General features: G+C 38.1%; 1 protein-coding gene across 1 annotated transcript in view; it reads right to left on the bottom strand.

Moving 5' to 3' along the window:
* Positions 1 to 24,960, bottom strand: part of LOC126162051 (DNA-directed RNA polymerase, mitochondrial) — a 310,992-nt gene that overhangs the window by 4,453 nt on the left and 281,579 nt on the right. The window contains exon 23 of the mRNA XM_049918295.1: positions 12,567 to 12,658. Within this exon, the coding sequence (XP_049774252.1) occupies positions 12,567 to 12,658 (92 nt within the window). The remainder of the gene's footprint in view (positions 1 to 12,566; positions 12,659 to 24,960) is intronic.

The following is a 24,960-nucleotide window of genomic DNA, read 5'->3' as shown; positions in this document are numbered from 1 at the left end:
ATTCAGATTAAATGCTAATCCTTGTTATGTTAATTTGTGACTATCTGTGGCCCACCAGCGAACACAAGTACTTTTAGTTTGATAATTATGTATTCCATATTAGAAGAAAGTTAGAAATGAATGAGATATGATGTAGAAACACCATATTTGCTTGCCTGTGATGTTCAGAATGTATGAACCATACACTGAACATGAAAATTCTGCACCCATTACAGTTACATCTGACTTGTGAACCACCACACTAGATGGGCAACTATTACTGCATCCTCAATGACTGCAACACCAATTAGGCACAATGTTGTATCCATTACACATTTCCTGTGCAGTCTGCCACAAGTTGTGAAGCAAAAGCAGCATTTCGATGGATAAATGGTGGGGAGAGGTGTTTCTTCATTACACCAAATTCTGCCTTGAAATCAGTGATGGACATTGATAATGGTAACAAAGTGGCACATATAATCAAGTCATCATGCAGCGAGGAGGCACATCCCACTCTATATGAACATTTCTGTGTTTGTTAAGGGAGCACTGAACAGTGTAGGATACACCCTGACTACCGATGAACTCATTCTGTTGCTGTTCATGTAATGCCAATGAGATGTGCTCTCATGGGAGGGCAACAGCCCTGCCTTCACTTCTCACATTACCCAAATGCTCTCACCAAGACCATCATCAAATCCCCTGGCTAGTAGGATCACTAGATGTGTCCTACTTTGATCAAGTGTGGTACATGGCTGGATGGTGTCTTATCTGGCATGCATTAACCTGAAACCCACTGATCAACTTCAGTAACAAGTGGTAGTAGCTTGGATTGCTATCTTCTGTCTCCTTGATCATCTCTACACACAACTGCAAAACAGTACAATAGAAGAGGCTAAGCAAGATTCTGAAAAACTGTTCAAGAGAATCTGTCCATGTGTGAATTGAATGAACCCCATGATTATTATAATATACACTTTACAATCTGTGTAAAATGTGAATAAAATGGTATACATATTGACAACTTCTTCAGGATATCAGTTTTCGTTGTCTCCTTGTGTACATTACATATCACAAAACTTGTGCCCAAGTGAATAGCTCAAATTAAGTTTGGTTTAATCTAGTCTCAAGACATATAGTTCAGATATCAAATACAAAACATAGGAGAATGCTTAATTTAAACAAACTTTGTATACAATCATTTTCTCATGAATTCTCTTTCCAGTAACACACCTCATACACCACGGTGAAAATTTCTTATGATAATCCCAACTTGGATAATACAGTTATCCTCAGAAGTGTAAAATTGGCAGAATGAGCACCAGTATCTGCTGAAAACAGCAGTTTCATGATAATGTTAGGTAGAGAATACTATACAACTTAAGTCACCTCTGATCTGTACCAGCAATCAGAGTGCCAGAAAACTGAATTACAGTGAAAATATTGCTCAGTTTAGAGTAACAATATGTGATAAAATTTTGAATCAAACTACACATATCAGCTTTTAATGTTGTAAGAAAGCATATAACAGGGCTTTTTGACTGTGATGAAGAAGAAATGAATACAGCAGGATGCCCAGCCCACGGCTGAAAGTCCTGTCATTCAAATGAAATATCTTTGAATTTTCACTGATGGATGAAGAAAATTAAGGATAACACAGGAACGCTGCAATATTTGCTTGCTCATCTCAGCATTCCAGAAGAGTTAGATATGAAAAAAATGCTCTACAAAATTGGTTTCCAATTAACAGCAGAAAACCTACATGTTGTTTTTGTACTGATCTGTACTAAATATAATAACAGTGCCATCTGTGATAACTCTTGAAACAAGTCCATGGTTCTTTCAAAGAAATAAACTGGGGATTATAATCTTTTGTGATTCCGGAAATATGTTTGGACGTGTCAGTTGATTTGTAAATCATTATTTATGGTGTAACTGCTTGACACACTGCCTGACAGTTATGAAAGTCTACAACATTTGTGGTGTGCAACTCACACTAAAAAAAATTTAATGAATGTGTTAACATCTGATGAAAGTACTAGTGCTTATTGGAAGGAGAAACAAGAGCAATTAGCTTCACTGTTGGCTACCAATGCATATGTTAAAGAAATGAGAAATGCAGATGGTGCCTCTGGCAGGATTAAATCTAACTAACACGAAAATCAACAAACGAAAAGAAGCTTAAGTGATTCTTTTATGGTGGATTTGACCATATTAACTGTACCCAAATATGAAACAAAAACACAAAAAGTGTCAATAAACAATATAAAAGTGAAATGTTTGACAAAGCTTTCATTGGTGGAGTAATGAGCATCGAATTGGACAAGGACTTGTGAATCGTTGATTGTGGAGTGACAAATCATACCGCTAAGAAAAATTGAGTGGTACCCATCATTACAAGTTTGCAAAACCCCTGCAGATGTGTATGGGGAATGATTCGACTAAGAACACACCAGAGAAGTACTATTTACTTCAGAGATTTTACTGGTGGAGAGTGAAAGTTACGCCATATGGACAATGTTTTATACATTCCACATGGATGAAGAAATGTCTTTTCTATATTACTGCTATGGATAAGGGATTAGACATTTACTCGTCGAAAGACAAGTATGAGTTCTGAAACAATGGCATTGTAAAAGCATATGGCATAAGAATTGGCAATTTGTTGAAGATATTGATTCAAGTGAGAACATTATTCATCCTCATAGTCCTGCAGTAAACCTTTCATCGAAGGAATCTCTATAAATTTGGTGGGAATGCTTGGGTCATCAGAACAAACATCACATAAAAAAACCACCACCACCACTACCACCACCACCACCACCACCACCACCACCAACAACAACAACAACAAGACAATGACAGTGAATACTTTGGTAAAGAATTTTGTGAGGCATGTGTTAAGGGTAAGTAGGACTGTATCTGTTTTCACTAATGACAGCTGTGTGCTAGACAACCTGGAGAAGTGATTCACGCTGACCTGTGCGGACCTAGGAAATTTAAATCCCTGGGAGGAGATGAATACTTTCTGTACTTTACTTGTGATTTTTTTTAACACGACACACAGTTTATTTTCTCAAGCAGAAGTCTGAAACTGCAGAGAAGATTGAGGAAATGCTGAGTGCTGTGAATAATTTGTGGAGACCCACCAAAAGCATTTCAATATGGGGGCAGATGGGAAGTTGACAATACTGAAATGTAAGATTAAGTGGCATACAACTCATCATCCTAAATTCTTACTCTCCAGAGCAGAACATATGTGCTGAGAGAACCAACATAACTGTTGTGGAACTAGGTCAAATCATCTTGCTATCTCAGGATTTGGCTAAGCTTTTGAGGGCAGAAAGATGGCTGTTTATGTGTTAAATAGAGCTGGTATGAGCTGCCTGAATGGTACAGCACTGAGAATACAATATGTCTAAATAAGTTTCATGTTTTTGGGATGAAGTGTTTTGTTCATATTGGGAAGGAAAGGTGAAGAAAATGGGATCTAAAAGGAAAACCAGGAACCTTTCTTGGTATTCCAGTGGCATTGAGGCTTTTGAGTGTGGACTGAATTGGAAAAACAGAAAGTCTTATTGAAATAATGCTGGCTGAAACAAAAACAAGACTAAGAATTATACAGAGGCTATTACGTCAACAGGCCATGAACATTGGAGAAACACAATCAGTGAAGAAAGTGAAGATTTTGTTTTCATGGGGACCCATAGCCACTGGTCATACTGCACTTTATTAAAATTGTGCTATTAGCTAATTTTGGCCGTGTGCCATTATCAAGCCTGTCAGACTGCAGCACTTAAGAGTCTGTTACGATGGAGTATGACTTCTGGTTTTATGTATGTGAGCACGATACAAAACACATGACATAGCAAATGTGCTTGATGATGGCTCATGGCCGAAATTAGCTAATAGTACGATTTTAATGAAGCACAGTACAGCCTACAACGGACAATGTACTCTTTCATTAAGGAAGAAATGCTATGTGAACTTTGGAACCTCTGCCACCAGGTCATAACCCCAATTACTGGGTTTATGGAATGAAGTGTGGAAAAACTGATCGCTATGAAGCAGTACTAGTTAGATACAATACAATTCAAGCAATTTTGAGAGCTGTTGCTAGTGAGCACCATCATTTGGCACAGTTTAATGTAATATCCACTTTCTTGGATGGATTACTAAAAGAAGAGAGATATACCACCAGCCTAAGGGATTTAATGATGGAGTGATTGGATGTGCAAGCATCATGAAAGTTTGTATGGACTAAAGCAATGGTCGAGGTGCTGGACTCAATGGACCATGGACTTCCCAGTGAATCTTGGCCTTTTAGAAATAAGGCAGATCCCTGCTTGTTCTATCGGCAAGAATAATGACAAACTGAAGGTTGGTCTGTATGCCGATGATGAATTAAAGGGAAATTCAAGATGTGTTTAAGGTTACTGGTAAGCCAGTAAGTTATTTTTTAAACATTAATGTTAATATGTCAAGAGAATGGATCAGTAAAGACCAATCAAGGAAGTTATGCTAAAGGCATACTTTGATAGTTTAACATGACAAATGCAAAACCTGTGGCAAATCTAATCAGGCAATATCTACATCCACATGAGGTGACCAAAGATAAACCACTGAACTCTCCCATATGGAGAAGTAATTAACTGTATTATGTATTTAGCTATTGGAAAAAGGCCTGATGTAACATTTGCATTAAGCTGTGCATCAAAATTTTTACAGAATCTTCAAGAACATCGCTGGTCTTTGGTACTAAGGATTCAAAAGTAAGTCAAAGGTTCCATGTGAATGGACGACTTGAGATATACTGATATTGATTGTGCCAGTGATCCAGCAACTCCATTCTCAGTGGAGTGTCTGCAAGATTTTGTTGAAGAGCAGTTACCTGCACAAGTAAGTGACAACAATGCATATCATTGTTAACAACTCAGGAACATGAGGCTGCTAGTGAAGAGGAAAGAGAAGTAATATAGCTATTCAAACTCTTTGAAGAAATTTCACAACTGGAGTGTATCCATGTTCTCCCTGTTGATAATGCAAGTGCCATCACATTGGCCAAAAACCCTGAACTTCACTGGAGATTGAAGCACATTGATGTTCGCGTGCACTACATCCTTGAGAAAATTCAAGAAGGTCAGTTAGCCATCAAATGTGTACCAAGCAATGAGGAAGCTGCAGGTATTCTCACCAAACCAGTACCATGTCTTCAGTTTGAATATTTTAAATCATTAATTGGAATGCTTTTGTTACTATAAATATCACTATATACATTTAGGGGAAGTGTTGGAGTGAAATGTTTAAATTGAAATTTAAATGAAATCTCTCTGGTATGGAGTTGTGTATCTCTGCATGCAATTTATGATGTCCCTAATAGGTAGGTAGGTAGTTGGTTGGTTGCGTGTTCCATTGATCAATCGCACGGTATGGTAGCCGTTATGATGTGGAACGTGTCAAGTGAACAAGAAATGGACATATGAAACAAATTTTTTTAATATTTAAAGATTAATATTCCTATTATTTACCCCATTCCCTTAAGTGGCACAAAATGCATATACTATATTTGTAGATTTATTTATTCCCATTCAAGAATTCATATATGTAAAAGAAGGAGTTGTCAAGGAGATATGATTTCAATTTATTTTTGAAGCTATTACTGCTGTCTGCAGACACCTTATTTCATCTGGTAATTTGTCGAAAATTTTTGCAGAAGCATATTTTACCCTTTTCTGTGCCAAAGATAGGTTGAGCAAAGAATAGAGTAAGTCTTTCTTTTTTCTGGTATTATAATCATGAATATCACTGTTGTTTTTAAACTGGTCCATGTTGTTGAGAACAAATTTCATCAGTGAGTAGATGTGTTGTGAGGCTGTTGTAAGAATTCCCAATCTTTTAAAAAGATGCCTACAAGATGTGCGACTATGAACCCCACACATTATTCTAAGCACTATCTTTTCAGCAGTGAATACTTTTTGTCTAAATGTCGAGTTACCCGAAAATATTATTCCATATGACATCAGAGAGTGAAAGTATGCAAAGTATGTTAGCTTACTAATTTCTGTATCCTCAAAATTGGCAATTATTCTGATCGCAAAAGTTGCTGAACCTAATCGCTTTAAGAGATCCAAAATATGAATTCTCCAATTACGATTCTCATCTATATGTACACCCAAAAACTTAGTATGCTCTGCCCTGTCTAATGACTTCCGTTGATGTGTTATATTTATTGAAGGAACTGTACTTTTTACAGCAGAAAATTGGATGTACTGTGATTTTTTCAAAGTTTAGAGCAAGCCCATTTGCAGAATACCAATTAATGACTTTTCCAAAGACCTTATTTGTATCATTTTTAATTGGGTTTTCTTTTACTGGACTAATAATGATGCTTGTATCATCAGCAAACAGTGTCAGTTCAGCTTCCTGTTTCAGATAGGAAGGGAGGTCATTCACATATATCAAGAACAGGAGGGGACCCATGATTGAACCCTGTGGAACACCTAATGTAATTTCATCCCAGTTAAATGAAGTGGCAAACTTATTTAAGTCACTTGACCCATATAAGGAAACTATTTGCTTCCTGTTCTGTAGGTATGACTTAAACCACTCATATGCTATTCCATTTATACCATAGGATTGTAATTTCTGTAACATAATGTCATGGTTCACACAATCAAATGCTTTGGACAAGTCACAGAAAATTCCTATTGGTGACATTTTACTATTTAAAGACTCTATTATGTGGACAGTGAAATTGTATATTGCTGTCTCAGTGGAACAGCATTTTTGAAATCCGAACTGTGATTTACTAAGTATCCCTTACTGTTGGCTAACCACTCTTGAGTACATTACTTTCTCCAAGATTTCTGAGAATGTTGTAAGCAAGGATAATGGCCGATAATTATTGACGTCTGTGGTGTCCCCCTTTTTGTAGAGAGGCCTGACAATGGCATATTTTAACCTGTCTGGGAAAATACCTTGAGTTAGTGATGCATTACATATGTGACTCAGAACTTCAGCTGTAATTGCTCCACTTTGTTTTAATATCTTATTAGAGATGTCATCTACTCCAACAGAACATTTATTTTTCAGAGATTTCATAATTTTACTTATTTCACAAGAGGTTGTTAGGTGAAACTTAATCTGACTAAATTTTTTCAACACAGACTCTTCCATGTACTGCCTAGCTCTTTCTTTGGAACTTTTCTCACCAATTTTTTCTCCTAAACTTAAGAAATGATTGTTAAATACATTATCTACTTGTGTACTGTTGGTTAGGATGGTCTCGTTCTCTTTAAGAGTAATACTACCCACCCCAGTGGTTACTTTTCCGGTCTCCCTTCTAACAACATTATTCCATATTGATTTTATTTTATTGCTGGAGTTGTTAATTTCTTCTCTAACATACATATTTCTTGATTTCCTTACAACTTTTCTCAGTATGTTACAATAATTTTTATAGTGTAAAACTACTTCTGGATCTTTACTAGTTCTTGCTGTCTCATACAGTTTTCTTTTTCTTTCTGAAGACACTTTAATACCTGTAGTAATCCAAGGTTTCTTTGAAAAAGTGTGTGGTGTTACACTTAGTAATTTTTTTGGGAAACAATGTTCAAAGAGAGATATAAAATTATCAAGAAATATTTTGCACTTATCATTAGCATTTGGCTCATTATATACATCTCCCCAATTAATATTTCTGAAGCTTTCTCTGAAGTGCTGTATAGATACCGGGTTGAGCGACCTCACACTTTAACTTAATTGTTTCTGAACTGTACACCCTGTTAGGTTTTGTAAGTTAATCAGTTGTGCATTATAGTCTGACAATCCATTTACCACAGGGAAAGTGTGTGTTTGTTTTACATCCTCTTTCTCTAGAAATACAATATCTAATAGTGTGCTACTGTCCTGAGCTGTATGTGTAGGTAAATTGATCACTGATTCTAAGTTATATGTTGTTAATAACACTTTTCCTACCAGACTTACTTAGAAAGTTTACATTGAAATTACCACAGATTAATAACTTCTTCTTTTTGTCTGACAGACAGCGTAATAGGGAGTCAAACTTTTTTATGAACAGCTCCCAGTCTCCTAATGGGGACATGTACACTGTTGCTAATATCAATACCACATTATCAAGCTGAAGTTCACATGCACAAACCTCAAAGTGCTGATCAACACAAAATTTGCTTACTTCTACAGTTCTGCATTTATACCCTTGTTTTATGAAAATAGCAACTCCTCCTTTATCCACCCTAGATCTACAAATGTAAGATGCTAAATTATACCCACTTATACAGACACTATCCATGCCCACAGTTACATGGTGTTCAGACAGACAGAGTATATCAATCTCAATCTTATTTTTGAGATCATCTAAACACACTAATAGCTCATCTACTTTATTTTTTATTTCCCTGATATTTTGATGAAGTAAGTTGATACTGCCCTTAGCTTTACCCCTGTTTACTGTACATGAAGTTTCTTTTATTCTATTTATCTTGATTGTCATCTGTCTGGACTTTGGCTCTCAGAATTATGTTAAGTGTATACTTTATTGATTTTATTAACTCTTGAGCAGGCGCGACTACATATAAAGTGCGCCAACCACAAATAACATTGTCTTGTACTATTCAACTGTTGTTTTAAAATTGTGAGCCCATATCTATTCCTTCATTATTGCTTCAGCTAACAAAATGCTAAGTCGTGTCATCTTATGTTCAATTGAGCAACAGTAATGTAAAATAAACAGCGAGATAGGCAACAAAAAATGTATGATCCATGCAAGAAAATTCCCCTGATTTCAAGCTAGCAGCACAATCCCATATAGAAGCAGTAGTCTACAAGATAATTAGCAATAAAATAAATGATTGGCTGCAATTTGATGCAACTGTACTGTTTAACACTTTGAGTGTGTCATTACCATGGGGTAACACCTGTATGCTGCATCAGAATGATGTAATGAAAGTTTATTTTATTATTGTTTAATTAAACAGTGATTTAGCTCATATAATGTAACATGGTGTATACGTTGACAAGCAAAAAAAATTCCCGGATTTTTCCCGGATTTCTCGGTTAGACACACTTTCTTCCGGGTGAAAATACACTTTTTCCATGTTATGTGACAGTATACTTTCCATCGGAACTGTAAAACTTATCAATCCTTTGAATGGTTATGGTTTTATACAGTGGTGTAGAATGTCCAAGAACTTTAGAAAATTAAACTCACGGGAAAAAAAACACATTTTGGAAAGATCTTTGATATGCAGTAACATATATGCTGCATATTTTCATATTATTTAAATTTGAATTCCGCTCAACACCGCATGCTACTTTCTGAAGCATCGAAATCGAGATTGTGATGCCCTTTGTAAGCCAGTCATAGCTCATCTCACGTGATCTCACCGGCCGATGACAGTTGATATTCAGAGCATAGGACACGTGATGCAGTCAGCCAATAGCAACATCACTGTCAAGTAGTGTGAACACATCAATAGGAAAAATTACGGTTTAAATTAATATAGATAGTGTTGCTACAAGAACAGCAAAGCTTTCACATATAATATTGGCCTTGAAGATTAATAAGATGCAAGAGAAGCTAAGCTTTCACAAATAATGTTGATCTTTTTTGCGCGTGTACATAAATGTCTAATCTTCTGGGCTCGAAATTCTTCTAACTGGCTCGTCATCATAGAGTTGATTTTTAAATGAGAGTCAAACACTCTGATTTAAGAAATTCATTGTACATTGTCGCAAATAATTCATCTTGCGTAAAAGGAAATTTACTTTGAAAGTAATGCTTTTCAAACCACCATTCGCAATATTTTCCTGCAAGCTACTAGAAACAGGTTTGTTCCAGCAGTTGTCAGAGCGTCAGATAGGCATCATTGGGCTTGGGTAGCTACGATGACGCGGGAAGTCCATACGTTCATATGTGTAAAACATTAATAGATCTTATATTATGTCATAAAAGAAATAAGACATCATAGGCTACACCAAAAGCATCAGAATTTTGTAAACCAACTAAAATGCATGATCTGGCTTAAAGTGCACATTCGTATGTCCAGATTCCCAATGAAGTAGGCCTCGACAATGAAGTAGGCTTTTCAGCGTGCTTTACGGGATGTACATTTTCTCATGCTAAGTCGTGTCGTCTTATGTTCAATTGAGCAGCAGTAATGTAAAATAAACAGCGAGATAGGCAACAAAAAATGTACGATCCATGCAAGAAAATTCCCCTGATTTCAAGCTAGCAGCACAATCCCATATAGAAACAGTAGTCTACAAGATAATTAGCAATCAAATAAATGGCATAACGTCATAGGTACCAGAAACTGAAAACGTGCACTTGAAATGCTGCGAACAGTTGAAACTAGCCAATAGTGTTGAATTAAACACTTTGTTTCAAATAAATTGATGCCTCAGTGGAAAAGATTAATAAAAGCCAAATTTATGTAGCAAACCAACAAAAATACTTCATTGTCCTGCAAGTTGATTAATGCTAACAACACATTTTAGCCTTCTGAAATTATGTGAATGTATTTTAATTCACTAGATAGCTACAGGCCACAGAAATATGTTCTGTTTTTATTTCACGTGAGAGCAGTAAACAAAGAGGAAACAGCAAAATTACTAAATGTAAACACAGGTCAGGTGGGGATGACCCACCTCCCCACTACAGCTTAGATTGCTCTGTGCATCAGCCCCAGATTTACGATATTTCCGAACTGGGACAGTACTAGATAGTGCCCCTACCCCCTCCTGTGAGTGTTTGACATAGGACTACTCACAAATATGTTCATTTTGTAGCACACATCTTTCTGAAGAGTCTGATAGATAAAACATATATATTCGAGGACATGTAAGAGATGTTATTTTGTCTTAGGTGTGCCAAAGTGCAGCGCCATGCCTCTTCACACAGTATTATTCCATTGCATGTCACTGAATTTCGTTCTGTGGAATTCAAACGTGTATATTTTGTAATAGATGCCATCAAACTATATTCAGGACAAGTTTGACATCCTACCCCTCTTAAATAAAAACCTCACAATAAGTTCTGGATGGCACGATTTGTAACCGGGAGAACAAGAACTCTTCAGAAAATTTGCACTCTTTATTACCTATTAGCTAATAACTTGCTGTTTTGTGTGACATAAAATTAAATATAGGATACATAAAAACAGTAAAGGCAAGAAACATGCAAGACAGTATACATTTCTTCAATCCTCAGGTCCTAGCTATTTTTTCTCTCTATCTTGCTACAACCGTACATGGTGTGCTTTCCTTTTGCGAAAGAATCTATTACCTCATCAAAGTTCGTCAAATGTTTTGCTACATGAAAAATTGAAATGTTGTTATCTAATACTGAAAAGCTGTCAATACAAATAGTACCCATGACTCTTGTGGTTTCTCAATCTGATTTCGTCAATTTTGTCACTGTGTGCCAGATAAAATGAATAGGCCTTTGTAATATTGCAGCCCTTATAACATACATCAAATTAATGAGACTGCTTTGGCACAAATGGTCATTTTTTATAACACGACAAAATATAATTCAGGAAGTACCAATATCAAACACCCCCCCCCTTCCGACCCCTAGATCCAGGCCTGCTGTGCATGGTTACATCTGGCAGCTTGGGCGCACTAGTAAAATTTTTCCGGGAAGCATCTGGCAGTTTGCTGCTACTGCTTGTACAGCTAACAGTCACACTTCTGTATCCAGAAGCAGGTGAAGGCACTATTCATACACAACTCAAAAGCGCATGGCAAGAGCGCATTCGCAACTGCTCAAATGAATCTCAGGTAAACAGTTGTGACATCACGCTCATCGGAGGCAATTTTTTGTTACAAAGCATTGCATAATCTTTCTAAAGCCATTGACACATTTTGCTGTTGGCAGACACTTGTATGTGTTCTGTGCTTTGTTGTATACACGCATTTCCTTTGCAATTTGAGTTTTATTTTTTCTCTCGTTCATGTTTTATTGCTGCAATATTATTCTGCGATAGCGAGATACAGTACTATCCTTTGTTTTTTAGAGCATCGGTTCTTACCAATCAAAATTACAAAAATGTAACTGAAAACTAAAACAATGAAAAATTCACGGAATTCTAAAATATTCCCGGGTTTTTCCCGGTTTCCTCCTGGATGAAAAAATTCCCTGGTTTTTCCCAGATCTCCCGGTTGTCCCAGGTCGTATACACCCAGTGTAAGCTATTTTATCATTGTTTAATAAAACCATTATTTTGATAATACACGTTTACCTTTATTACATAAAGACAGCTATTCTTTACCTGTGTACATAATATGCCACAAACCCGCTCATGTTAGAAAAAGGCAACACATCCTCTGGAGGGTTAAAGCATATTGTAAACATGGGACCAGTTAGCAATACATGAGGAATAAGATGATGTGTGTTACGAACTCATATGGGTATGGAGAGGGTATGATTTTTAAGCCTAAATTAACATAACAAGCAGGTGGAATAATATTTAAAGACAATAATAGAGAAAATAGTTGTTATAAACCAACAAAACAAAAAAAATTATGAAAAAGAGAGAAGGATGTAACACAAAACATATCTATACCTGGTAGGATAACTATATTTTTCCACCAAATATCTTGATAAAGATTCAAGAATTGCCTGAGAGTGCAGTGCAACAAACTGATCCCTGCAAATCTGAAACAGAAAAGTATAATTTAAGACATGAAATTATTGGGAAAATTAATGAGACAAAGTCCTATAATAATTTTGTTATAATAGCTGTATAAACTGAGTGTTAATGAAAGAAATAGAAAAACGTCTGTTGTTCAAAAAGGTCTCTCATTTCTCAAGGATCTCCTCTTTCACAGAACAGTAGTTGGGCAGAAAATGTACACACTGTTTTACAAAACAATCACCTTTTCAAATAAATAATAATTACTGTGGCTAATAGTAAATGTCAAGTTTAGTTTCTTTATCAATATTTTATACCATCTCTATGACATAAACCAGTCATAACAAGTTTTGTACTTTATGTTTAAAAAGTTCAGTAGAGAGCATTGCCTAGAATCGTGAATGGGACAATGCAGCTTGTGTACTGTAAAGTCTGTCGACGTGCCTCAAATGATCATTTCAAGCATAAACCATTTGTTCCTTGTAACTTTACAGCAAGAAATGTTTGAACAAGGAGTTGCATAATGAATTGGCATACTCCACTGCAATGTCTTTCAAACATTCAATCATTACTGTGAGAGACAAAACACTGAAGAACTGCTTCATAATGGTTATCCACTGATGACAGCTAACTACAAATTATGGCTCTTAAGTAACCTGAGAAGAATACAACAGTCCTGGATGTTGCCTAATTAGACCCAGACGGAGTGCAACTTCCTCCAAAATAACACTTAGGAGCCGGCTGGAGTGGCCACGCGGTTCTAGGCGCTACAGTCTGGAGCCAAGCGACTGCTACGGCCGAAGGTTCGAATCCTGCCTCAGGCATTGATGTGTGTGATGTCCTTAGGTTAGTTAGGTTTAATTAGTTCTAAGTTCTAGGCAATTGATGACCTCAGAAGTTATGTCGCATGGTGCTCAGAGCCATTTGAACCATTTAACACTTAGGCCTCTAAGCATTACTTACAAACAATAGCACTGATCCCTCAGCAAAGTAAGGTGAACATCATGAACAGTATTCTACCTCAGCTCCGTTGGTTGCTTATGGCATAGACCATAAGCACTGACACATCATTACATAGCCAAACACGTATAAAAATGTTCTATTTTATTTTTGTGGATTTATTTTTTTATACTAACAACAAATTATTCTTACACTGGTTATTGTGCATGTTACCTAGTACAAATATTAATACACAAATAAAATATAGTCAACACACTGTGTCAGTCGCTCCTTAGCTAAGTTGATTCTGTGTATTGATGGCAGTGCCATCGTCGATATTGACACGACCACCACCCCACCAGATAACCTTCATTCTATATATGTCTTAGATTGCATTTGTAATATGCCCATAAGATATATATTTGGCAGATACGTGATGCACGGTGGCAGCATACAGCAATGTTTCTTCTCTGTTACACAAGTAATATGTTACCACACATAATCTTCTTGTCTCACAATTGCGTCAACAACACACCACATGTCTATGTGACACATGCAGTCTTCGATTAAACAGAATAACATTCACTGGATGGTGATGATACGATCATCAAATTGTGTAACTATTTTCTAAACTGTAAATTTTATCTGGAAATAAAAACTTAAAAATCACCATATGAAAATGTGGAAAATGAAGGCCTTCCACTGTGTGAATTATAAGATCTGCCCAGATAAACAGAGGGTTCATGAAATTTACAGTAGAGCCAACCAATGCTTATCATCATATGAAATCAAAAGAATGTCTGCTTCTGTAGCTGAATAGTCAACATGGCTGACTGCCAGGCAGAGGACCCAGATTGAGTTCCCAGTACTGCCAAAGATTTTTCCTTGGTAGGAGGGCTGGAATGGGGTCTACATAACCTTGTGATGCCAACTGAGAAGCTATCTGAATGAGAAGTAGCGGCTCCCAGGTTTGCAAAACTGCCAATGGCCAGAAGGATAGTGTTCTGACCCCACATCTCTCCTTATCAAATCCAAATTACACCACTGGCTGAGAATGCTACAGCAGTCTATCGGACCCAACTGACTGGTCTCAGGCCGGAATGATGGGGCTTGATAATTCAGAAGAATGCAGAAAGTTGCACTAAATAATTCAACCAATGTAAGCAGGTGAGATTGTTCTGTCATGGGGGGAGATCACATATGGGACTCCACAAGGATCCATCTAATGTTCTATACTATTTATCCGACAGGAGTAGTATGCACTTTAGCTGCCTACTTCAATTTTTAGAAAAGAGAAGGAATTGGAAAATTATTGAGTCTGCAAATTCTGGAGAAAAAACATTGTACTGATGAAGGAAATACCAGAACAGATTCTTTTGTTTAAGATATGACACATTATCATGTTCATGATTATCATCACAGAATGGAACATCTGATACTCAGCTAATTATCGACTTCCCTTTAGGAGACAGGCCATTCTGAAGATAAATCATTATTTACAGACCTGCAAAACATGGTGTTCCACTAGGGTCACTCCAAGGTCTGTAAGCTTTTTATGGAGAGAGAGAATATAGCTGTGTGGTTATGCCTGTTTTAAGACAGGTCTGTGTTCAGGTAATTATCAACACAAATGTGTGGTTTGATCAAACTGAGTGACTTCTAGCCACATAGTCAAGCAAGCCTGAACAGATGACACAACTGAAGGAATAACTGCAAGGGAGATAGAGTTATCCTTTGGCTTGCACGCATGTATGCACATCACAAGATTTTCTCTGAAACTCTGTCTTATAATTCAAATCAAAGAAGTCAGGAGATTATCACGAACAAATGATTCATAATGCACTTACCAAGTATTCATAGACCAGCTAATACCAAAATTGGGAAAACTGCTAACACTTGTTCTTGACCTGCATTTGGGAAGTAAGCGATTCAAACCTGCATCCAACCATCCTGATTTAGGTTTCGTGTGACTTCCCTAAATTGCTTCAGGCAAATGCCGGGATGTTTCCTTTGAAAGAACACAGCTGACTTCCTTCCCCATGCTTACCCAATCTGATGGGACTGATGACCTTGCTGTTTGGTCCCATCCTCCAAACCAACCAACCGACCAACCGACCAACCAATATTTCTTACCTCTCTATTGTTATTGACGATGTTCCTATCATGGCATCAGGGTCACAATGCCAAACTAAGTGATAATCTTAAAAAGATGTAGCTTGTGAACCTAGTATCTCTCTGTAAACCATGGTTCTCTATTTATAAAACAGCTGAGCAAACCATATGGGTATACTGTCACTAGGATACTACCTTATTACTGCAATATCAACCCAACGGAAATGATATGGGCCAAGGTTGAATTTTACGTTGCCAGAATAATAATAACTTTATTCTATCTGTGACTGAAGCACCAAATAATGAAGCTCTGAAGACTGCAAGAAAGCTGTCAACCATATGTAGCACAACATGTAGCACAACATTGCAAATGGGGTTTCCAATTAGAAATTATGAAATACCGGCCTGTCCTACCCCGGCAGCAAGGAGGTGGTGTCCCACATGCAACTGGATATTCAAGGGCCATTGAGTATCATGCTGTAAATAATGATGGTATGTCTCTTTCCATTCCTCCAATTACAGAGACATCTGTGGCGAAAAGAAGAAAATGTTTCAGACAAAATGTATGTAGATTCTGCTGCAGAGTTGTAATCTGCTATTAAAAGGGGGGGGGGGGGGGGTCCCATTGAAGATTTCAAAGTTGCTTTCTGTCACATGCGCACAGGGTGGAACGGTGGGGCGGAGGGTCCAGTGTGCTATTGTTGAATGTCCCCCCCTGAGACGAAAAAAATTGAATTATAATTTTTTTTATCTGATGTATAGTTTGAGATATTTCAACGTCTTCAGTTAAAATGAACACCCTGTATAATAAATAACATTGAAAGGTCAGCTGCCGGTGTTCGATTTTATTCCATTAATCGTCATTTGGTAAATTGGCAGTCATGGATCAGTGTGGCTTCTCAACACTTACAATGTCTGATGGAGTATGTGTTATGGTGTGCATTCAGTCACAGAAGCAAAAAAAGGACACTACATGTTACTATCACTAATTCAATTGCTCATGAGCAACTGAATAAGTGACATCTCTCTCTCTCTCTCTCTCTCTCTCTCTCTCACACACACACACACACACACAAACAAACTTTATTCCCTCTATTATTTACATGAGCAAGTTACTTTATACTTATTAATGGTATGACAGAGTGGGCAAAATAAAACTGGCCCATACAGTATTTATAAGACTGCCATAAATTAGATCCTTGTGACTCTTCTTGTTAATGAACAAGAAAACTGTCCATCACAGAAAATGCTGGAAATGCAATTTCAATGCACCAACTGTCTGCTGGCACATGTCTGCGCATGCTCATCTCCCACATACACTGTAACGAGCACTTCGTTGTGTCATTATGTTTAAATGAATGAATGAATGGAGCAGATAAGTTTACTGACTACTGAATCAGCACAAACAGTGCCCACAGTAAAATTGCACATGTTAACTGGTGGCATTTATGCAAAGCACATGTGTTAATCTGTTTTTGCAGAACATCCAGTTTGCAATGCAAAACTTCGTGGTAAACTGGCAAGAAACAGGCTCTGTAGCAAATAAAAACTGCAACTATCTGAAAAGGGTTCAAACACCAAAAAACATTGCCTGAGTGAAAAAAAGCCTGCAACAAAATTCAATGAAATCTCAACACCGTTTATCTGTACAAGTGGGAATAAAGAGGGTGTCGTATCAAGGCAGTATCAAAAACGACCTCCTTATAACTCGTATTGTCGTGCACTAGTTAAAGCATACAGATGAACTTTTGCCTGCTGAATTCTCTGGTGGTTTCTGCATAAAGCAGAATTGTGACTTGTGGATCCTCAGTTTTTCATTTCTTTAGATGAGGCCTGGTTCAGCCTGACAGAATACGTGAAGTCATAAAACATGTGCCAATATGCATCATGAAATCCTCATAAGAACAATAAACAGCCAATCCACAGGCTCAAGATTGGCGTTTACTGTGCAATGTCTGGTGTTCAAATCGTAAAACAATTCTTTCACCAAACAGTTAATGCTAACTAGTTTGTCCAGAAACTGTTTAATCCAAATGTGGGTCAACTCACAGAAGACCAATAATTGTATGGATATGATTTTCAGCATAACATAACAACAGCTCACACTGCCTTAACAACCTTGTCATGAGTGTGTGAAGTAAGAAGAAGACAATCAGCAGAGGCAGCACAATCTCTTGGCCACCTCTATCAATGATCTCTCTCTCTGTGATTTTTACCTGTGGGGCAAATTGAAGGCTCAGTTGTACTCAAGTCATCCTCACACACTTGAAGAGCTACAACAACATTGAAAATGCAACTGCTGGTATCCCTCATGCAGAGCTGCTACATGTGTCTCACAATTTGACAAATTAAGCACAGCACAGTATGGTGGCCATTTCCAGCATCTTCTGTGATGTTCATTAACAAGGGTCAAACCCATGTCAGTCTTATTATAATTTTTTTCCAGGCCAGTTTTATTTTGCTCACCCTGTGTAAATGGTATACTACAAAGAGAAAATCTGTGAAGAATGAAGAGGGAGGGAGGAAGCTTTTAATTACACTGTGTGCGCACTAAAGGACAGGAACTAGGATAGAACCCAATAAAGCCACACAACTCCTATTACCCATACAGTAAAAATCTTGATGAATCACTTTAAGGTGAGCAAATATATATGGGCTGCTCACCAACCTGCATTCAATGTGGTAAGTCAAAGACTGCTCCACTCTGGTGTCAATGTATTAAGAATACAAGGACAGACCGAGTGACTGCCAAATGATGATACTGACTGGAGACTTGAGGACTCTGCGCACACGGTTAACAAGCAAACTGCTCACGTTGACCTCAGGCTCTGACGCTAAGAAACATTGAGATCTGAGCTGACACTGTTGTCAGCATTGCTTTGGCATGGTTTACAACTGTTCACACATGTCACCCAATGCTTTGTGTCCTTTACAGGATTGTAGAAGACTCACTGACAAGTGAGAGTTCATGCAATTTTAGTATTTTGGTTCAATGGAAAACATGGCATAAAGTTTCAACTAAAAAAATAATATGTAGTTAATATTTTGGTTGCTTGCAGGTATATGTGACTGGTCCTGGTACATAGTCCTGTGCCACAGTACCATAGTGTTGAAAATGATGCACTAGAACTGTATGGGAATAATGCAGCATTATATGCCATAGTGGTTAAGTGATACGGATGCTTCCAGTGTGATCAAACAAGTTTGAGTGACAAACTGAACTGGCAGATCATCCCTTTGTGAAGAACCAGGAATTTCAAGTAAAAGGAGGCACTGGTGGTTAAAGACCAGTGCACCATAACTGATATGAGAAAATGTGAAAATCAGTCCTGAATTAGTTTTTAACATCTTACACAACATTTTAAATAGGACAAAGGTCTTCAGATGGGTTTCCCGATTGCTCATGACCATTCAAAATGCCTTCTGAACTGATGCAGCAGTGAAAATGTTAGGCCAATCCAGACGACTTCTTTAGCCACTTAATCACTGTGGATGAGTACTGGTGTATCGCTATGGCCACAAGACCAAGGAGCAATGCAAACACTGGAAACGAGGATTCATCATTGTCAATACTAGTAATGAAGCAACCACAATCAGGCGAGGTGATGCCAAGTATTTTTCAGAATATTGATTATGTGGCGGTAACAGATCGTGCTCGTAAGGGGGCAAACTGTCACAGGAGCATACTACCAAAATCTCCTGAGGAGGTCATTGGAGGCCAGCGAGACAAAACCTCACGTGAAACTGCCCATTGGTGAAACGTTCCTCCTGTTTCTTTGTCTTAAAGATTCTACAGCGTCTCGTGAAGCCCACTCAAAGCCAAGGCCGAAGTATACGAATTGTTAGCATTGTGTGGTGCATGAGACTAATCATGTCCAGTATTGCTACGTAGACACCTGCTGATATGTTCATTGGTGGGCCTGGGTAATTTCTAGGTCCTGCTACACGTGTTATCAAGGTAAATAATGGATACCAGCCTTCCTTTGACCTGAGAGATCAGGTTAAATTAGTCATTTCCACTATACCCCTATTCACAAAAGACTTCCAAACCAAAACTACACAGGTTCACAACCTACAGCTGAAGATGATACGGACATACACAAGAACTCCACAGATCAAACTTCCATTCAGGCATTTCCATTGTTTTCTAATATTCCTCACCAAGCCAGTTGCTCCACACACTGCTAGGCAGCCTCATCCTAAGCAGTCTATGTATGCTCACTAAACATTAACACCCACCAAAAACTAGGCAATAAGTTGCTTTCCATGCGTGCAAAAGGGAAAACCTTCCAAACACTTTCTGAACTTTCTATACATAGAGAACAACCTTACTGATACATGAATACAAACTTCTAAAAATACACTTCCACACCCCCTCCACTCCAGACGGATGAAACTTGCCTCCTGCATCCTACCAGGGCCACAAACCGACTCCTCAATTTCGCCAGCTGCTCACAGTACCACAACATGCTTTCCAAATGCACAAGTTTTGGCCAATCAACCTCCAGAACAGCACTGCTGTAGGTCATTTCCTGCTAATAGTAATGCTCATAGTACTACCTACTACTATAAACTGCTGCTGCCTGATGACACTTTCAATAGTTTATTCCCAAAGGGTACTAGGAAATGGCAGCCATTTTGCATGAAACACTTGCCTTTGAAAACCTCCCAGTCAGGCTAAGCCATATCCATCAGCCAGATTAAGCAAAGACCGCTCACTTTGCTCCATGCATAACAACAATTCCTGATCCCAGACACCAAGAAACACACTTCGCCTGCAATAACGAACATCATTCACCAACTGTTGCGGCCCAGAAATGAACCACTACAGAGCTTCTCATTTTTCAGTAACAGGTGACATTATTGTTAACTAGGATAATGAAAATCTTGGAACCAAAACATACATGTAACATGAAGGAACAATAGCAAGATAGATGTTGTTTATCCACGCCATATATACACTTCTCAACCGCTGTTTGAGAACAGTACTTGACGTACAGTCCTATGTTACACAAAACAGTGTTTCCAATACTTGATCTTAAAAAATTAAATAAAGACAGAACAATTTAAAAGGTAACAGTTACAGTACTTCTTAAACATAGTTGTCTATATGCCAGGAAAAAAAATCAACACCATGTAATTGGCTGCTACCGTCTACTGGTTCAAAAATGCAATCATTTCTCATAAAGTAACATAAATTAGTAAATAAAAAAAATACTCAACCATCTAACATGATATGAATATAACTTTGCAGCCCTCCACAAGAAACACCAACCTGACACAGAAATAAACACAAAAAAAAACTTACAACTCTCCTAAGCAACAAGAAATAACTGATTTAAATATTAGAATATAAATTTAGGAACAGTACATCAGGGTCAATCAGTGCAAAGTAAATAACACGAAAACACACAAAACATATTTCTCCAAAGTAAAAAGCCAAAATAAATCTGTTCTGCACCTTTAAATTTTTTGGAATAATGGATTAAATTTACATCACTGTGAGATCAATTCTAGTCTCAGAAGCACTGTAAACAAACACTTCAAGAGCCTAAAATTTAAGAGATCTGCCGGTCCACCATATTATTGGTAACCAAATGCCTATGAAGTGAGCAGGTAAAAACCCAAATTGGATATATTTATAAGAAACTAAATTAAAATGAAGCCTACATAGTCATTCAATAATGGAATCTGCTGCTGTCAAGTCATCTATTAAAAGCTGAGCATACCTGTATCACAAAGAAAATAAAAATGCTCATTACTGAAAAATCATTTGTCAAGACATAAGAACCCATAGGTCACTGACACAACCACGATATTTGTGATCCACATACATTTTCACTGAATACATTAAGCAAGAAGCAGCCCCGTGTTTGGAGTGCACATTTGGACACATGTACCACTGATAATAATCACTGCAAACTTGCTGGAAATTCCTATCACTAGGTGGGATCACTGAGGAGGATTCAGGCTGGCACAACATTGACAGCAAATTGTCAATGTCTCTGGCTGGAAAAATTCTGTGCATTGGTCAACAAGTGAAATGTTTCTCCTCATCCAATGTCTTGGAGCTTTTGCAGAATCTGGTGAAGTCCCCTTACAGTCATGGTCATGGTCAACAATCTCTTACTGCCACGCAGTGCACGAGACAAATCACACGTCATATTGCTCCGAAGACTCTCTCTGAAACATTTATTGCCAGACCTGAATAATTTCTATGCCCTGCTACACATAAGCTATCATGGTAAATAAGGGCCACCAGTCTCGCTTTGACTCAAGAGACCAGGTTAAATTAGTCACTTTCTCTATACCACTAGTCCATATCTTGCAGCAATATAACTACTCTAAAAAGATTCCCAAGTCCGACCACTGAACTGGACAACAAACAATGCAATCAACCTCTGCACTGCCACCAACCGGTTCCTACCATCTCCTCCGTAAACTACACAGGATCACAGTCTAAATTTCAAGAGGATAAGGACTTACACAAGAATTCCACAGTTCATATTTCCATTGAAACAAAACACAGTTTATTTTCTTCTAATTTCCTTGCCTAGTTCACCTCATTTGTTCACCAATGCCTCCACCTAGACAGTTGTTCGATACTCGGTAAGTCAGCCTCTTCCTAAACAGTCTGTGTATGCTCACTAAACATCAACACCCACCTCGAAAACAGGAATAGGTTAAGACGCTTCCCATGTGCATGAAAAGAAATGCACTTTTGAACAATTTCTAAACTTTCCATTCACTCCATCTTACTGATCCGTGACTATAAACTTACCAAATACACCTCCCCACATCTCTGCTCCAGAGGGCTCAAATTCACACCCTGAATCCTTCCAGGGCCACAGTCCGACTCTTCAAATTAGCCACCTGCTCACAGCTCCATGACATTCTTTTCAAATGGACTTTTGGCCAATCAGCATCCAGAGCAGAAAGTAAGTAGGCTACTGGCCATTTCCTGCTAATGCTCGTAGTAGTACCCATTACCGTAAACCAGTGCTGTTTCCCAGCAACTTCAGTACTTTGTTCACAAAGGATACTGGGAAACAGCAGCCATTCTGTGCGAAACAGTCCCCCTTGAAAGCAACCCAGTCAGACCGGACCACACCCGTTAGCCAGCTTAAGCAAGGAGCACCCATTTCTCTCCAAGCATGAGAACAGTTCCCATCCCCAAGAGGCCAGGAAACAGACGCTGTCATCGACCAGGATTTGAAGACAGTCGCTGATGCGTTACAACGGGTGTTTTTGCTCTGTGACAATGTGGCAGCTCATTCCACATAGAGCACAGTTACACAAGCAAATTCTTTGGGATATCAAATTTTGCTTCACTATTCATATTCTGCTGAAACAGAATCCAGTGACTTCTTCCCTCTCTTGGGATGAAGGAGACATTGCACTGAAGGAATTTTCAGAATGACAGTGGTGTGATTTTCAATGTGGAATGTTTCCTGAAGAACCAAAATGCAGACTTCTTCAACCAAGGTCTCCATCAAGTCATCCATTATTGAGAAAAATGTATCAATCAAAAATGAGAAAAATGTGAGTTAATGCAGATGAGTAGGAAAAACAAACCTGCAATGTTCAGATACAGCATTAGTAGGATCCTGCTTGACACAGTCATGTTGTTTAATTGTTAGGGCATAACACTGCAAATCAATATTTGAAGCCAAATCATCAACTTTGGTTTATTGGGAGATTTTAGGAAAGTGTGTGTCATTTGAAGGGAGACTGCATATAGTTGCTAGTGAGACCTATTCTTGAGTTCTGTTCGAGTGTTTGAGATCCACACCTGGCTGGATTGAAGGAAGACATCAAAGCAATTCAGAGGTGGGCTGCTAGATTTTCTACCGGCAGGTTCAAACAATATGCAAGTATAACAGGGATTCTTAGGGAACTCAAATGGAAATCCCTGGGAGGAAGGCGACATTCTTTTCGATAAACGCTACCGAAAAAATTTAAACAGGCAATATTTGAAACTGATTGCAGAACAACGCTATTGCCACAACATACATTTTGTATAAGGACCTTGGCAATAAGATACAAGAAATTAGGGCGGATATGGATGCATATGGACAGTAGTTTTTCCCTCACTGTATTTGCAAGTGGAACGGGAAGGAAATGACTAGCAGTGGTACATGGTGGCCTCCATCATGCATCATACGGTGACTTGGAGAATATGTATGCAAATGTAAATGTAAGTGTACAGGAAAGGAGTACCCATCAATACGTTCTAGGTTAGCAGATTCATGTTTTTGAGGTAATAATTAAATGTTTATGACTACCCATCATATTACAAGTAGTGGATTGAGGGAAGGCAGACAATGGCTTCAGGCCACAGGCCACATCCAGCTATCTCTGTGTTCACATTTTGCAACATGAAACAAATAGTGGAAAATCCAGGATGGGATGTAACAATATTATGAAACTTGCTGCTCACCATATAGCAGAGATGCTGAGTAGCAGACAGGCACAACAAAAAGACTGCCACAAATAAGCTTTTGGCCAGTAAGGCCTTGATCAAAAATAAACACACACACACACACACACACACACAAATTCAACTCATACACACATGACTGCAGTCTCTGGCAACTGCGGCCACACTCTCTATCTGTGACTCAGCATATCCGCTTTTCCAACATGTTTGTCTAAGTAGGTAATATCAACATTGAAACCTAAGTGCTTCTATTACTTAGTATTTAGGAGCAAAAAATGACATAAATTATGAATCTGAAGACTGGTGAGTGGATTCGGAAGAGGTACCAAGTAATACCAATGGAATATAATTTTACTATTAGAGGAGCTGCAAGGAAATGAAAATTGAACAGAATTTAAATGAGAGTGTCAAAACATAGCAACAATACATCACCTCTGGCTGGCAAAATAAACATCGTTGTGCTGTGCCGTAGACTGAACAATAATATCTGTGATGATGTAGTGTGTGTCAAACCTCTGATAGGTGTAGACCAAGATGTAATCCCGTCAAGCAAATAAAGTAAGTATCTGTTTACCACACTCTATGAACCATTTATTACATATGGACTCACACTGGAACCACAGTCCTTACAGTGGTGACTCCGTCTACCACACCACTTAGTGATTTTGTGCAAATCTGCCATGGCAGTTGGGTACTCAAAAATGCTGCCACTGTTTGCCGCATCACCTCACCTTATCAATGATGGTGTTGAGGATATTTCTCATACAGTGCCACGATGTGATACGAACATTGCATGTGACAATATACAAGGTAACATTCGACCTGGACTAGAGG

Source organism: Schistocerca cancellata, chromosome 2 (assembly GCF_023864275.1).
Source record: "Schistocerca cancellata isolate TAMUIC-IGC-003103 chromosome 2, iqSchCanc2.1, whole genome shotgun sequence".
Taxonomy (NCBI): domain Eukaryota; kingdom Metazoa; phylum Arthropoda; class Insecta; order Orthoptera; family Acrididae; genus Schistocerca; species Schistocerca cancellata.
The sequence above is the reverse complement of the archived record's forward strand: the minus strand, read 5'-3'. Positions and strand labels throughout refer to the sequence as shown.